Source organism: Heptranchias perlo, chromosome 7 (assembly GCF_035084215.1).
Source record: "Heptranchias perlo isolate sHepPer1 chromosome 7, sHepPer1.hap1, whole genome shotgun sequence".
Lineage (NCBI taxonomy): Eukaryota > Metazoa > Chordata > Chondrichthyes > Hexanchiformes > Hexanchidae > Heptranchias > Heptranchias perlo.
In genome coordinates this window covers 69,717,352-69,730,143 of record NC_090331.1, presented here as the reverse complement: position 1 = coordinate 69,730,143, position 12,792 = coordinate 69,717,352, and the positions used below count along the sequence as shown (strand labels likewise).

Genomic DNA, 12,792 nt, shown 5'->3' with positions numbered 1-12,792 from the left:
AAGAGATTTGGTGAGATAAAGAGGAATAGGGAGGGAATTTCAAAATGTGGGGGGCAAGATGGCTGAAAGCCCTGCCACTGAGTGTAGAGCGGGGGCACGGTTGGGGAGAATGTGCAGTAGACCAGGCGAGCAGAGGGTCCGGGCAAGGACGTAGGGTTGGAGGATGTAACAGACGCAGGGAGACGCGAAACCAAGGAGGGATTTGAGGATAAGGATGAGAATCTTAAAATTGATGGGTGGAGGGGTGGTGCGCTAATGGAGATTGGTAAGGATCGGAGTGGCATTTTGTGTGACATAGGATGCAGACACCAGAGTTCTGGAAGAGTTTGAGCTTATGGAAGGTGGAGTTTGGGATGCCAGTAAGGAGGGTATTAGAAAAGCTGAATCTAGGAGTAGCAATGGCCTGGATAAGCATTTCAGTGGCAGCGGTATGAGGTAGGGGTGGACTAGGTGATGTTTTGGTGCAGTTAGTTGCAGTTTACTTTGGGTTTGAAGCTAGGCTCAAGGTCAAGCAGGACGCCAAGATTGCATACTGTCGGGTTGAACTTGAGTGGACGTTGGGAAGGGGGGATGGGAGCAAAGTACAGAGTTTCTGGCGAGGGCCAAACAGGATGACGTCAAGCTTGCCAATGTCGATCTGCAAGTAATTCCTGACTCATCCACACTGGGCCGTTGGACAGGCATCCTGACAACATGGTGACAGTTACGAAGTCAAGGTTGGTAGTGGAGAACTAAAGCTGGATATCATTGGTGTCCATACGAAAACCAACCCCACGCTTATGGAATGTTGGGATCTTGCTATCACTAATTCTATGACATTGAAGATACATAAATTCTTTTCCCTTTTAATTTCCATTACTTACCTAATAATGGGGCCTATGTGCTCCTGAAATTCCACTTTTAAAAAAATGAGAGGAAGACTGCTTTTTCTCCATAATTAATGACCTGTTAACAAAATTGTGAGAACTCCTGATTTTTGAAAAACCCATTTCGTTAGTGGGTCATTAATCACAGAGGAAATGAGGCATTCCACATTTTGCCATCAAAAGGGGAGTTCACCCCCTTTGACATCAGGCACCAAAGAAACCACCTGTAACATCTTGTTACCAGACTAATACGGTTAAAACAATGGATGTGATCAGCATACGTTGTATCTTATGAAGAATTTTTATGGTGAAACACAGGGTTGAACATTTGAGGGTGTTGTCGAACTCATTTACAATTTACAATTTCAAAGCAATTTCTTTACCATCCATGAAGGCCTGCACTGCCTTGTTGACATTGTTATCAAAGTGTTGCAGCACCAGGACAATTTCATTGTTACTTCTGTTTGGAACCACAGTTCGAACAGCAGTGATCTGGAATAGGGGACAGATTCATTAATAAATAGATAACAATCCTCTTTTTTGACGATGTTTTACATGGTCACACATGCCCTTTATTTCCCACTTCCATTCATCTCCTTGCAGGTATGGTGCACGTGAGCTCTGAAGTGGGCAGCACACCAGGATAGTCCAGGGACGTGGAGGCATGGCCGATCTTAACGGCCGGGCCTCATTTACATAAATGTTCCCGGAGTCCCACCCGAACCAGGCCGGATCCACTACCAGGCCGGTGGGCGGGAATTCGACAGCAGGAGACCACAGTCGGGGACCCAGGTAAGTGGATTTGAAATACAGAATTCCTAACTTGCATATTATATACAATATAAATCTTTCACGTCGTTTTCTTCTTTCTGACCCTATAAATATAATGCCGAGCATTTGTGCTGAGTCCTTACCTTTTCCTTGAACTTCTCCTGAATATTGGTTTCAGACATTGCTGCTTTTGAGCTGGCCTGATATCAAACACAATCCCAATCGAACCTGCAGGAAATACGAAGCAAAAAGGTCAATACTCTAAGCTTGTGTCTTAACTAACCGATCCTGTAACATTGAAAACTATCATTAAAGTCAGTTTAAAATTAACACAGCTACGAACAAAACATTATTAACGACAATGTTTGTACAGTTACTACTTCACTCTATTAATTTAATGTCTGATAAATTCATTTATAGTTGATGTTATCAGTGCTCCAGTCTATCCATAATAAAGATTATTCACATACTGTTAAAATACAGATACTTCATGTGCTAAGGAACGTCAGGCAAATTCTTTAGAAACCAGCGGCATCAATGACCTGGTATATTCGACTATTCAATCAATAGTGTTTCATAGACCTCTCCCCCCAAGTCCTTTCTACCCAGTGTTTCAGGCAGAAATCCAAACCAGAACACTGCTGTGTTATTCTCTGTTCACCTTCATTTCACATAACCCACAGTAATAGTCTTTCTCTACATACCAAACACCAGGCATACGTTCATCTGGCCACCAGGATTGCAGTATAGGCCACCAAAAATGGAATAGTAGGTTAGTGGCTAAATCTTTGTTTCTGCATCAAATTGGGTCACATTCAGTCAATGTGAGATGACAGGACTATCAAGCCGAACGTTCCTTTGGGTTTTAAGGCAATACAGTACAAAGCAGAAAATCACAGTCAGGGCACTAATAGAGCAGTGCTGTCCTCCCCATAGACCTCTGAATCTCCACTCTCAAATCATACTCATGGATATAGTAACTTATATTGTTCTATTAGCATCTATCCATCTCCCAAATATTTCTTCCATCTCCAGACTCACCCCTCTCCCCAACAATCTGGCTCTATGCCTGACTGAAATTATATCTCACGGTCTCAACCCTTTCATTTCTATAACAATTGTTTTAATGCCTGTTTCAACAGAATCTACCAACTAATTCGATATTTTGTCATAATGCAGTATGACAGTCACACCATAGTCAAGTCTGAGACATTTTTATTGAGAGTTCAGCTGTGCCAGTCGGCTGGAATTATTATTTTAATAAAGAACTACAGAATACAAATTCAATAATGTCTCCCTTAATTATCAGCTGCACATTTATGAACATTAAAGGCCATAAGCCTGTCAGAGGCTCAAGTGGGAACTTCCACCCAATCCTTTTAAATACCAATTCAGCAGCACAGTTTGTTTATCCATATTTTGTTTTAATTATCAACAATCCTAAATATTGAACTCAATATCTCACCATCAAGGCCATTTATGTAGAGGCAACGCTGATCCCAGTCGACTCCACCAGCAATTGATGCCAGTACAAAAAAAGTCTGTTTACGATTATTCTCCGTATTCTGTTCTTTTGCGAATTTTCAAGTTGGCTTCTCCTCAGGCTCAATGAGAGCTCTTTAAGTTTCTTGTAAGGGATCTTGTAAGTATTATCAACCACATCTCTTTTTTTGTGATATCAAAAAAAAGATCTACTCCTATAATTACCATTTGATTAACCATTTATCAAAATTGAACATAGCCATGAAATGGCCCCATTGCCATACGGTTTATAAATTCAAAGAAAAATTGCCTATGATTCACAGTAATGCGTTGGGCCCTTCTGACATTAGGAAAGTGAGTGACACGCATCCTCTCAAGACCAGGCCACAGTTTGGGCCACATGCAGTTTATGGTAACTTCACCCATCAGTACCATTAAATTCCCCACTGTCAGCTCAGCAGGGACGATGGGGCCGATCATGGGGGTAATTCTCAGTTTAGGCGCAGATAGTAAATTAACGGTTGCAGATTTGCCACCCGTTCTACACCCGCCCGTTCTACACCCGCCCGTTCTACACCCGCCCGTTCTACACCCGCCCGTTCTACACCCGCCCGTTCTACACCCGCCCGTTCTACACCCGCCCGTTCTACACCACACCCGTTCTACACCACACCCGTTCTACACACACCCGTTCTACACAACACCCGTTCTACACAACACCCGTTCTACACAACACCCGTTCTACACAACACCCGTTCTACACCCGCCCGTTCTACACCCGCCCGTTCTACACCCGCCCGTTCTACACCCGCCCGTTCTACACAACACCCGTTCTACACAACACCCGTTCTACACAACACCCGTTCTACACCCGCCCGTTCTACACCCGCCCGTTCTACACCCGCCCGTTCTACACCACACCCGTTCTACACCACACCCGTTCTACACCACACCCGTTCTACACCACACCCGTTCTACACCCGCCCGTTCTACACAACACCCGTTCTACACAACACCCGTTCTACACCCGCCCGTTCTACACAACACCCGTTCTACACCCACCCGTTCTACACAACACCCGTTCTACACCCGCCCGTTCTACACAACACCCGTTCTACACAACACCCGTTCTACACCACACCCGTTCTACACCACACCCGTTCTACACCACACCCGTTCTACACCACACCCGTTCTACACCACACCCGTTCTACACCACACCCGTTCTACACCACACCCGTTCTACACCACGCCCGTTCTACACCACGCCCGTTCTACACCCTGCCCGTTCTACACCCTGCCCGTTCTACACCCTGCCCGTTCTACACCACACCCGTTCTACACCACACCCGTTCTACACCCACCCGTTCTACACCCACCCGTTCTACACCCTGCCCGTTCTACACCCTGCCCGTTCTACACCACACCCGTTCTACACCACACCCGTTCTACACCACACCCGTTCTACACCACACCCGTTCTACACCCTGCCCGTTCTACACCCTGCCCGTTCTACACCCTGCCCGTTCTACACCACACCCGTTCTACACCACACCCGTTCTACACCACACCCGTTCTACACCCACCCGTTCTACACCCTGCCCGTTCTACACCCTGCCCGTTCTACACCACACCCGTTCTACACCACACCCGTTCTACACCACACCCGTTCTACACCCACCCGTTCTACACCCGCCCGTTCTACACCTGCCCGTTCTACACCTGCCCGTTCTACACCCTGCCCGTTCTACACCCACCCGTTCTACACCCACCCGTTCTACACCCTGCCCGTTCTACACCTGCCCGTTCTACACCTGCCCGTTCTACACCCGCCCGTTCTACACCCGCCCGTTCTACACCCACCCGTTCTACACCCACCCGTTCTACACCCACCCGTTCTACACCCGCCCGTTCTATACCCTGCCCGTTCTATACCCTGCCCGTTCTATACCCTGCCCGTTCTATACCCTGCCCGTTCTACACCCACCCGTTCTACACCCACCCGTTCTACACCCTGCCCGTTCTACACCCGCCCGTTCTATACCCTGCCCGTTCTACACCCGCCCGTTCTACACCCGCCCGTTCTACACCCACCCGTTCTACACCCGCCCGTTCTACACCACACCCGTTCTACACCTGCCCGTTCTACACCTGCCCGTTCTACACCACACCCGTTCTACACCACACCCGTTCTACACCTGCCCGTTCTACACCTGCCCGTTCTACACCCGCCCGTTCTACACCTGCCCGTTCTACACCACACCCGTTCTACACCACACCCGTTCTACACCCTACCCGTTCTACACCCGCCCGTTCTACACCCGCCCGTTCTACACCACACCCGTTCTACACCTGCCCGTTCTACACCACACCCGTTCTACACCTGCCCGTTCTACACCACACCCGTTCTACACCTGCCCGTTCTACACCTGCCCGTTCTACACCACACCCGTTCTACACCCGCCCGTTCTACACCCTACCCGTTCTACACCTGCCCGTTCTACACCACACCCGTTCTACACCCTACCCGTTCTACACCCGCCCGTTCTACACCCGCCCGTTCTACACCACACCCGTTCTACACCACACCCGTTCTACACCCTGCCCGTTCTACACCCGCCCGTTCTACACCACACCCGTTCTACACCACACCCGTTCTACACCACACCCGTTCTACACCCGCCCGTTCTACACCCGCCCGTTCTACACCCGCCCGTTCTACACCCACCCGTTCTACACCCACCCGTTCTACACCACACCCGTTCTACACCACACCCGTTCTACACCACACCCGTTCTACACCACACCCGTTCTACACCACACCCGTTCTACACCTGCCCGTTCTACACCCGCCCGTTCTACACCCGCCCGTTCTACACCACACCCGTTCTACACCACACCCGTTCTACACCACACCCGTTCTACACCCGCCCGTTCTACACCCTACCCGTTCTACACCCACCCGTTCTACACCCTACCCGTTCTACACCACACCCGTTCTACACCACACCCGTTCTACACCACACCCGTTCTACACCACACCCGTTCTACACCACACCCGTTCTACACCACACCCGTTCTACACCACGCCCGTTCTACACCCACCCGTTCTACACCCTACCCGTTCTACACCACACCCGTTCTACACCACGCCCGTTCTACACCTGCCCGTTCTACACCTGCCCGTTCTACACCTGCCCGTTCTACACCACACCCGTTCTACACCACACCCGTTCTACACCCGCCCGTTCTACACCCGCCCGTTCTACACCACACCCGTTCTACACCACACCCGTTCTACACAACACCCGTTCTACACCCGCCCGTTCTACACCCTACCCGTTCTACACCCACCCGTTCTACACCCTACCCGTTCTACACCACACCCGTTCTACACCACACCCGTTCTACACCACGCCCGTTCTACACCACGCCCGTTCTACACCTGCCCGTTCTACACCACGCCCGTTCTACACCACGCCCGTTCTACACCTGCCCGTTCTACACCCGCCCGTTCTACACCCGCCCGTTCTACACCACACCCGTTCTACACCACACCCGTTCTACACCACACCCGTTCTACACCCTACCCGTTCTACACCCACCCGTTCTACACCCGCCCGTTCTACACCCGCCCGTTCTACACCACACCCGTTCTACACAACACCCGTTCTACACCCTACCCGTTCTACACCCACCCGTTCTACACCACACCCGTTCTACACCACACCCGTTCTACACCACGCCCGTTCTACACCACGCCCGTTCTACACCACGCCCGTTCTACACCCGCCCGTTCTACACCACACCCGTTCTACACCACGCCCGTTCTACACCACACCCGTTCTACACCACGCCCGTTCTACACCTGCCCGTTCTACACCTGCCCGTTCTACACCACACCCGTTCTACACCACGCCCGTTCTACACCACGCCCGTTCTACACCACGCCCGTTCTACACCACACCCGTTCTACACCTGCCCGTTCTACACCTGCCCGTTCTACACCACGCCCGTTCTACACCACGCCCGTTCTACACCTGCCCGTTCTACACCACACCCGTTCTACACCACACCCGTTCTACACCACACCCGTTCTACACCACACCCGTTCTACACCACACCCGTTCTACACCACACCCGTTCTACACAACACCCGTTCTACACACCGCCCGTTCTACACCCTACCCGTTCTACACCCACCCGTTCTACACCCTACCCGTTCTACACCACACCCGTTCTACACCCTACCCGTTCTACACCCACCCGTTCTACACCCTACCCGTTCTACACCACACCCGTTCTACACCCTACCCGTTCTACACCCTACCCGTTCTACACCACACCCGTTCTACACCCTACCCGTTCTACACCCACCCGTTCTACACCCTACCCGTTCTACACCACACCCGTTCTACACCCTACCCGTTCTACACCCTACCCGTTCTACACCCTACCCGTTCTACACCACGCCCGTTCTACACCTGCCCGTTCTACACCTGCCCGTTCTACACCTGCCCGTTCTACACCACACCCGTTCTACACCACACCCGTTCTACACCACACCCGTTCTACACCACGCCCGTTCTACACCACGCCCGTTCTACACCACGCCCGTTCTACACCACGCCCGTTCTACACCACGCCCGTTCTACACCTGCCCGTTCTACACCTGCCCGTTCTACACCACACCCATTCTACACCACACCCGTTCTACACCACACCCGTTCTACACCACGCCCGTTCTACACCTGCCCGTTCTACACCACACCCGTTCTACACCACACCCATTCTACACCACACCCGTTCTACACCACACCCGTTCTACACCACACCCGTTCTACACCACACCCGTTCTACACCTGCCCGTTCTACACCCGCCCGTTCTACACCACACCCGTTCTACACCACACCCGTTCTACACCACGCCCGTTCTACACCTGCCCGTTCTACACCTGCCCGTTCTACACCCGCCCGTTCTACACCCGCCCGTTCTACACCCTGCCCGTTCTACACCCTGCCCGTTCTACACCCTGCCCGTTCTACACCACACCCGTTCTACACCACACCCGTTCTACACCACGCCCGTTCTACACCTGCCCGTTCTACACCACGCCCGTTCTATACCCTGCCCGTTCTACACCCTACCCGTTCTACACCCTACCCGTTCTACACCTGCCCGTTCTACACCACGCCCGTTCTACACCACGCCCGTTCTACACCACGCCCGTTCTACACCACGCCCGTTCTACACCACGCCCGTTCTACACCACGCCCGTTCTACACCCTGCCCGTTCTACACTCGCCCGATCTACACCACATCCATTGACTTCAATGGAAAGTCTTTTTTGTGCTGAAAAAATGTGGAATTAGCCAATAAATTGAATTAAGCAACAAATAAGCAACACCGCAAAGTAAGAATTTAATGCTAACAAAATTGACTTATCAGATAACTTGAATTAAGCAACTTTGAATTAAGTGGAGTAGACTGTGGCCCCAAAGTTCCTCAAGGATTACATTGGACTCTCACTGTAAATCCAGTGGGAGTCCGGCAGAACCCACTGGAAAAAGACTGACTACATGGCCAATGATGCCAAGGTGGTGGAGACAGGGGCAGGGATTCCCTACGTTGGGAGTTCCCACTTCCCTGGCTCAGAGATAACACAGCATATTACCAGAGGTCAGTACAATGAGAAAGATGAGGCAGCCAGATTAGTGTAAGTGGGTCCTACTGGGGAGTCCAGGTGAAGGAACAAAGGTTTGTGCTTATTTCATAAACAAAATTTGGATTGGCTGCCTCACACGGAGGATGAGGATGCTCGAATGGGTGGTGGGGGGGAGACTGGGTACCCTCCTCTCCCTGGCTTGTGGCAGTCACTTGATGTTTGGCTGCATGGGGTAGGTGAATGTTGCAGATGTGCCTGTAGTGCCGTGGGTGTATGGAGGCCACACACAGATTCCGGCGAGGTCAGCGCTGGAGGGCACCAGTGGCAGTTACACCGGGATTATGGCCTGCAGATTGTTGGGCTCTGTTTCATTTTACCAGTAATCCACAGTAAGACATACTGAATTCCACTAACCTTCTGGCTAAAGCCAGAAAAATAATAAAGGTATATGATCTTTATTTCAGGAATACTACAAGTCGGGGGAGGGGGGTGGTGGGGGTTGTGGGGGGGGGGGGGGTTGTGGGGTTGGGGGCAGTGGGCAAGCTACAGTTGTGTGTAGTTTTCAAATTCTAGACAATAACATTTATCATTAGAAATTAGCATAAAATATTTCTTTTGCTGTAACAAAGAGATTTTTGTTGCACATTCTCAAACTTATAGACTGTCCATCTTGATAGTCCTACTAATATATTAATCAGGCACGAGGGGCTGAATGGCCTACTCCTGTTCCTATGTTCCTATGACACCTCAACCTACATTAAGAAGCATCTGCCGACAAACATGACTTCAAGATACTCCTAAAGATGACTGTTAAATAGGTTTCATTGTTAAGATCATTCTTAACGAAGCTTGTTACGACCTATACATATCACTGTGTAATAAGTTGCATCGCATTGCTGTGTACAATGAACCTCCTATCTATTTACTGTAACATGAGCTTGTTATTGAGGTACATTTTCTATGCTTGAAATGCAAAGCATTTTTGTTCCACATGCTTTTCCTTAATATTACCCTCTGTGCTAACAATGGCTTCAAAAATCTATTGTAATAAACTGATTGATTGAACTATCAAACAAATAAGAATCAATTCCAACTACTCACGGCTCTGAGTCACTCTGCTCCTCAAAGCACTGTGTATCTGATCGCTTTTCAGCCGAGCTCTTGCCTTTGTACTCCAGGTATTTCAGTGGCTGGCATTTCAGACTAACAGACAAGCTGCTGGCTAGGTTTTAATCACATAATAATAAAAGTTTACATTGCAAATGCTATGAGCAGCAGCACCCTGAACCAATGAAAATCTCGGAGCTAGGTAAAGTGTCAAGCCTCCACCCACATCAAAACCGTCTGAGCATAGTGATCCCTTACCGCCCATAGTAAAGGGCAACTCTCTCCATAGTGTTCCATTTCTCTATTACAAGATGCAGGTGCCTTTATTAATTATCATTGCTTTCACAACAATAAAAAGATAACAGGAGGGGGCAGTGGGAAGGTATGAATGTTCAAAACACGTTTTACAATCTCTCCACGGAGTACTGATGTATAATATCAATTTGTTTAGCCGTCATTCCTTGTACAGGATTGTGGATGCTCTGTTTAACTTTTCTCCAAGGAAGTTGTGACATCTTCACTGGTGTTAAACAAAGTATTTTTAAGAAAATTATCAGATATTTATATCTGTTTTATGAATGAGGATAAGAGATTATATAACTGTGTAACACGTACATGAATAACCTAAAACTGCAAGATATTTTTCCTTTGAGGTGTCCCCTTTGCACCTGAACTCCACATTGAGGCAGCTTTATTTCACATGGAATGGTAACAGCTCTACATGACTGACCAAGCACAATGCATACAGTGGAAGGAAGAGCTGATACCAATGTCAACCCTGCCTAGATTCAAATATCAGAATAAAACTGGCATGAAAACATGCCTCCCCATGCCAGGACTTCAAACTAATGTAAACATTCATGCTTGTATTACACTAGGATTTTCATACCAAATTTATATCTATCACAACATGAAGTTCCTGAGAACATTGCAGTATAGTGCAGCTGAATTCCACTTATCAGACAGCTCTGTCACCACCAAGAATACCCGCCTATGTAGGTGGCTCTGCACAAAAGTAGCAGCACTGTGTTGACTTCAGTATAATGTCTGGTACTGACACTGTCCCAGAACGCAATGTGTGTCGTGATAAATTCCTCCACCTACCTGTCACCATTAATCCAACTCCTCTCCCTTCCCATCCCACAAAAAATTGGGCCAGTAGATTTAAATATATACAAATGGCTGACCAGGCTACTTAAAATAGCAAACCCATTTTCTCCAAAGCTCAGAGAAAAGCATGTATGTGTGACGCAGTAAAATGATGCTGTGCCTCACCCCAACAGCCCTATCTATATAACAAATGCATGTGATGGTTTGAGGACACTAATTGCATTCCAAAAGACTTTTTAAATGAATATTGCTCTTATCAAAGTGATAGATGTTAGCACTAAGAAATGGAATGTTCTGTTACTTCAGACACCCAGTGTTAGCATCAAGCACTCCCAGGTCAGGTATAGTATTGTTAAATGTTGAATAAAGCTCCCTCTACTCTCCCCCAACAATGCACCTCCCCTCCTGCACCAATATGACATTTCATTTCCCACATCAGCTATATACGACCTTTCTGAGTGAGATGGCCTGTTGTTGTATTGGTAATGGAGATGCTGCCCACATTAATTCCTTCATGATGGTCACACTCATACAATCATACCGCCACTGATCTTATCCACATGTGTGTTGTAGAAACCAGTCCCACAATACAGTGTAACTGGGATAACCAGGTATCACACTTATAATGTACTGTTGCCTGTGTAATCTCACCGTGGCCAGCCCATTCCTGATTTTAAATGATCGCAGCAAGACCCACTTCAGTTGTGTTCAGTGACACCGAGTGCACAGGATCAAGGTTGCTATTTTATGTGATCTGCTTTCAAAAACTTTAAAGATTGGGGATCAGCAACTGCTGCTGCAGATCAATAAAGCCTGATGAAGTTCATGACCCACTAAAAGCGATTCCTTATCTCACAGCACGCAGTTTTCATTATGAGAAGCAGCAAGAATTATTGCGATCCGCTTATGCCCACTAATGTATTTCTAAACTACAAAGAACAATAATGTGGCTGCTGGGAACTGATTTCACAGAGACAGCAATCTAGTACCTATATACTCACTGTCACCGAGCACAGCACAAGGAGGCCTTACTGTTAACACAGGGCATGCCAGTCACAGTGAAGCACATTATAGCCCAAGAGATTCCCTGCTCCCCATCTCTGACCTTAATTTAAATTTCAATGAAAATGTCCTTAGATACTCCTTTGATGGCTCAATAGGTGATGCACCGAGCCACACACTAGGATTGTTAAATGGTTTGCTTCAGACAGATTAGTGGTGGGGATTTCTACCATTGGCCTCAGTACCCCTGGGTTAGGCAAGTGCGGAGGGGGCAACAACTATTCAGTGACTCCTGCTGGTCCGTCCCTCACAATCCTCCTCTTTGTTCACCAATCCCTCTGTGGCCTTGCCCTTCTCTAACTCTACAACCTCCTCAACACCTACAACCCTACCTGCTCTTCCAACTCTGGCCTCCTGGACATTTCACCCGCCCTCCCACTCTACCACTGGTAACATAGCCTTCAGCCATCTTTCCTTCCTCCCTCCCTGCACTCTGGAACACCCTCCCTAAACCCTTCTGACTCGCTACATCTGTGCCCATCTTCAAAAGCCTCCTTAAAATCTATCACTTTAACTGTGCCTCCAGCCAACCCTTCCCCCTCCCTTCCCCTCTCCTCCACACCCCTGAAGTCCCTCCTACTCTTGCTCAATTCTGACCTCCATCTATGAAGCACTTTGGGGCATTTTGCCACACTCACGGTGCTGTATGAACATAACTCCTTGTTGTTGAAAGTGTCCATGACTATATGTTAGTGGAGTACAGGGTTGGCTTTGGCTGTGAAGAATGA

At 48.8% G+C, this 12,792-nt stretch overlaps 1 protein-coding gene across 1 annotated transcript in view; it reads right to left on the bottom strand.

Moving 5' to 3' along the window:
- LOC137323344 (SPATS2-like protein) overlaps positions 1–12,792 on the bottom strand; it is a 139,985-nt gene that overhangs the window by 82,352 nt on the left and 44,841 nt on the right. The window contains exons 2-3 of the mRNA XM_067986827.1: positions 1,781–1,865; positions 1,250–1,358 (exon numbers count right to left, since the gene is read on the bottom strand). Of these exons, the coding sequence (XP_067842928.1) occupies positions 1,250–1,358; positions 1,781–1,819 (148 nt within the window). The 5' untranslated portion in view covers positions 1,820–1,865. The remainder of the gene's footprint in view (positions 1–1,249; positions 1,359–1,780; positions 1,866–12,792) is intronic.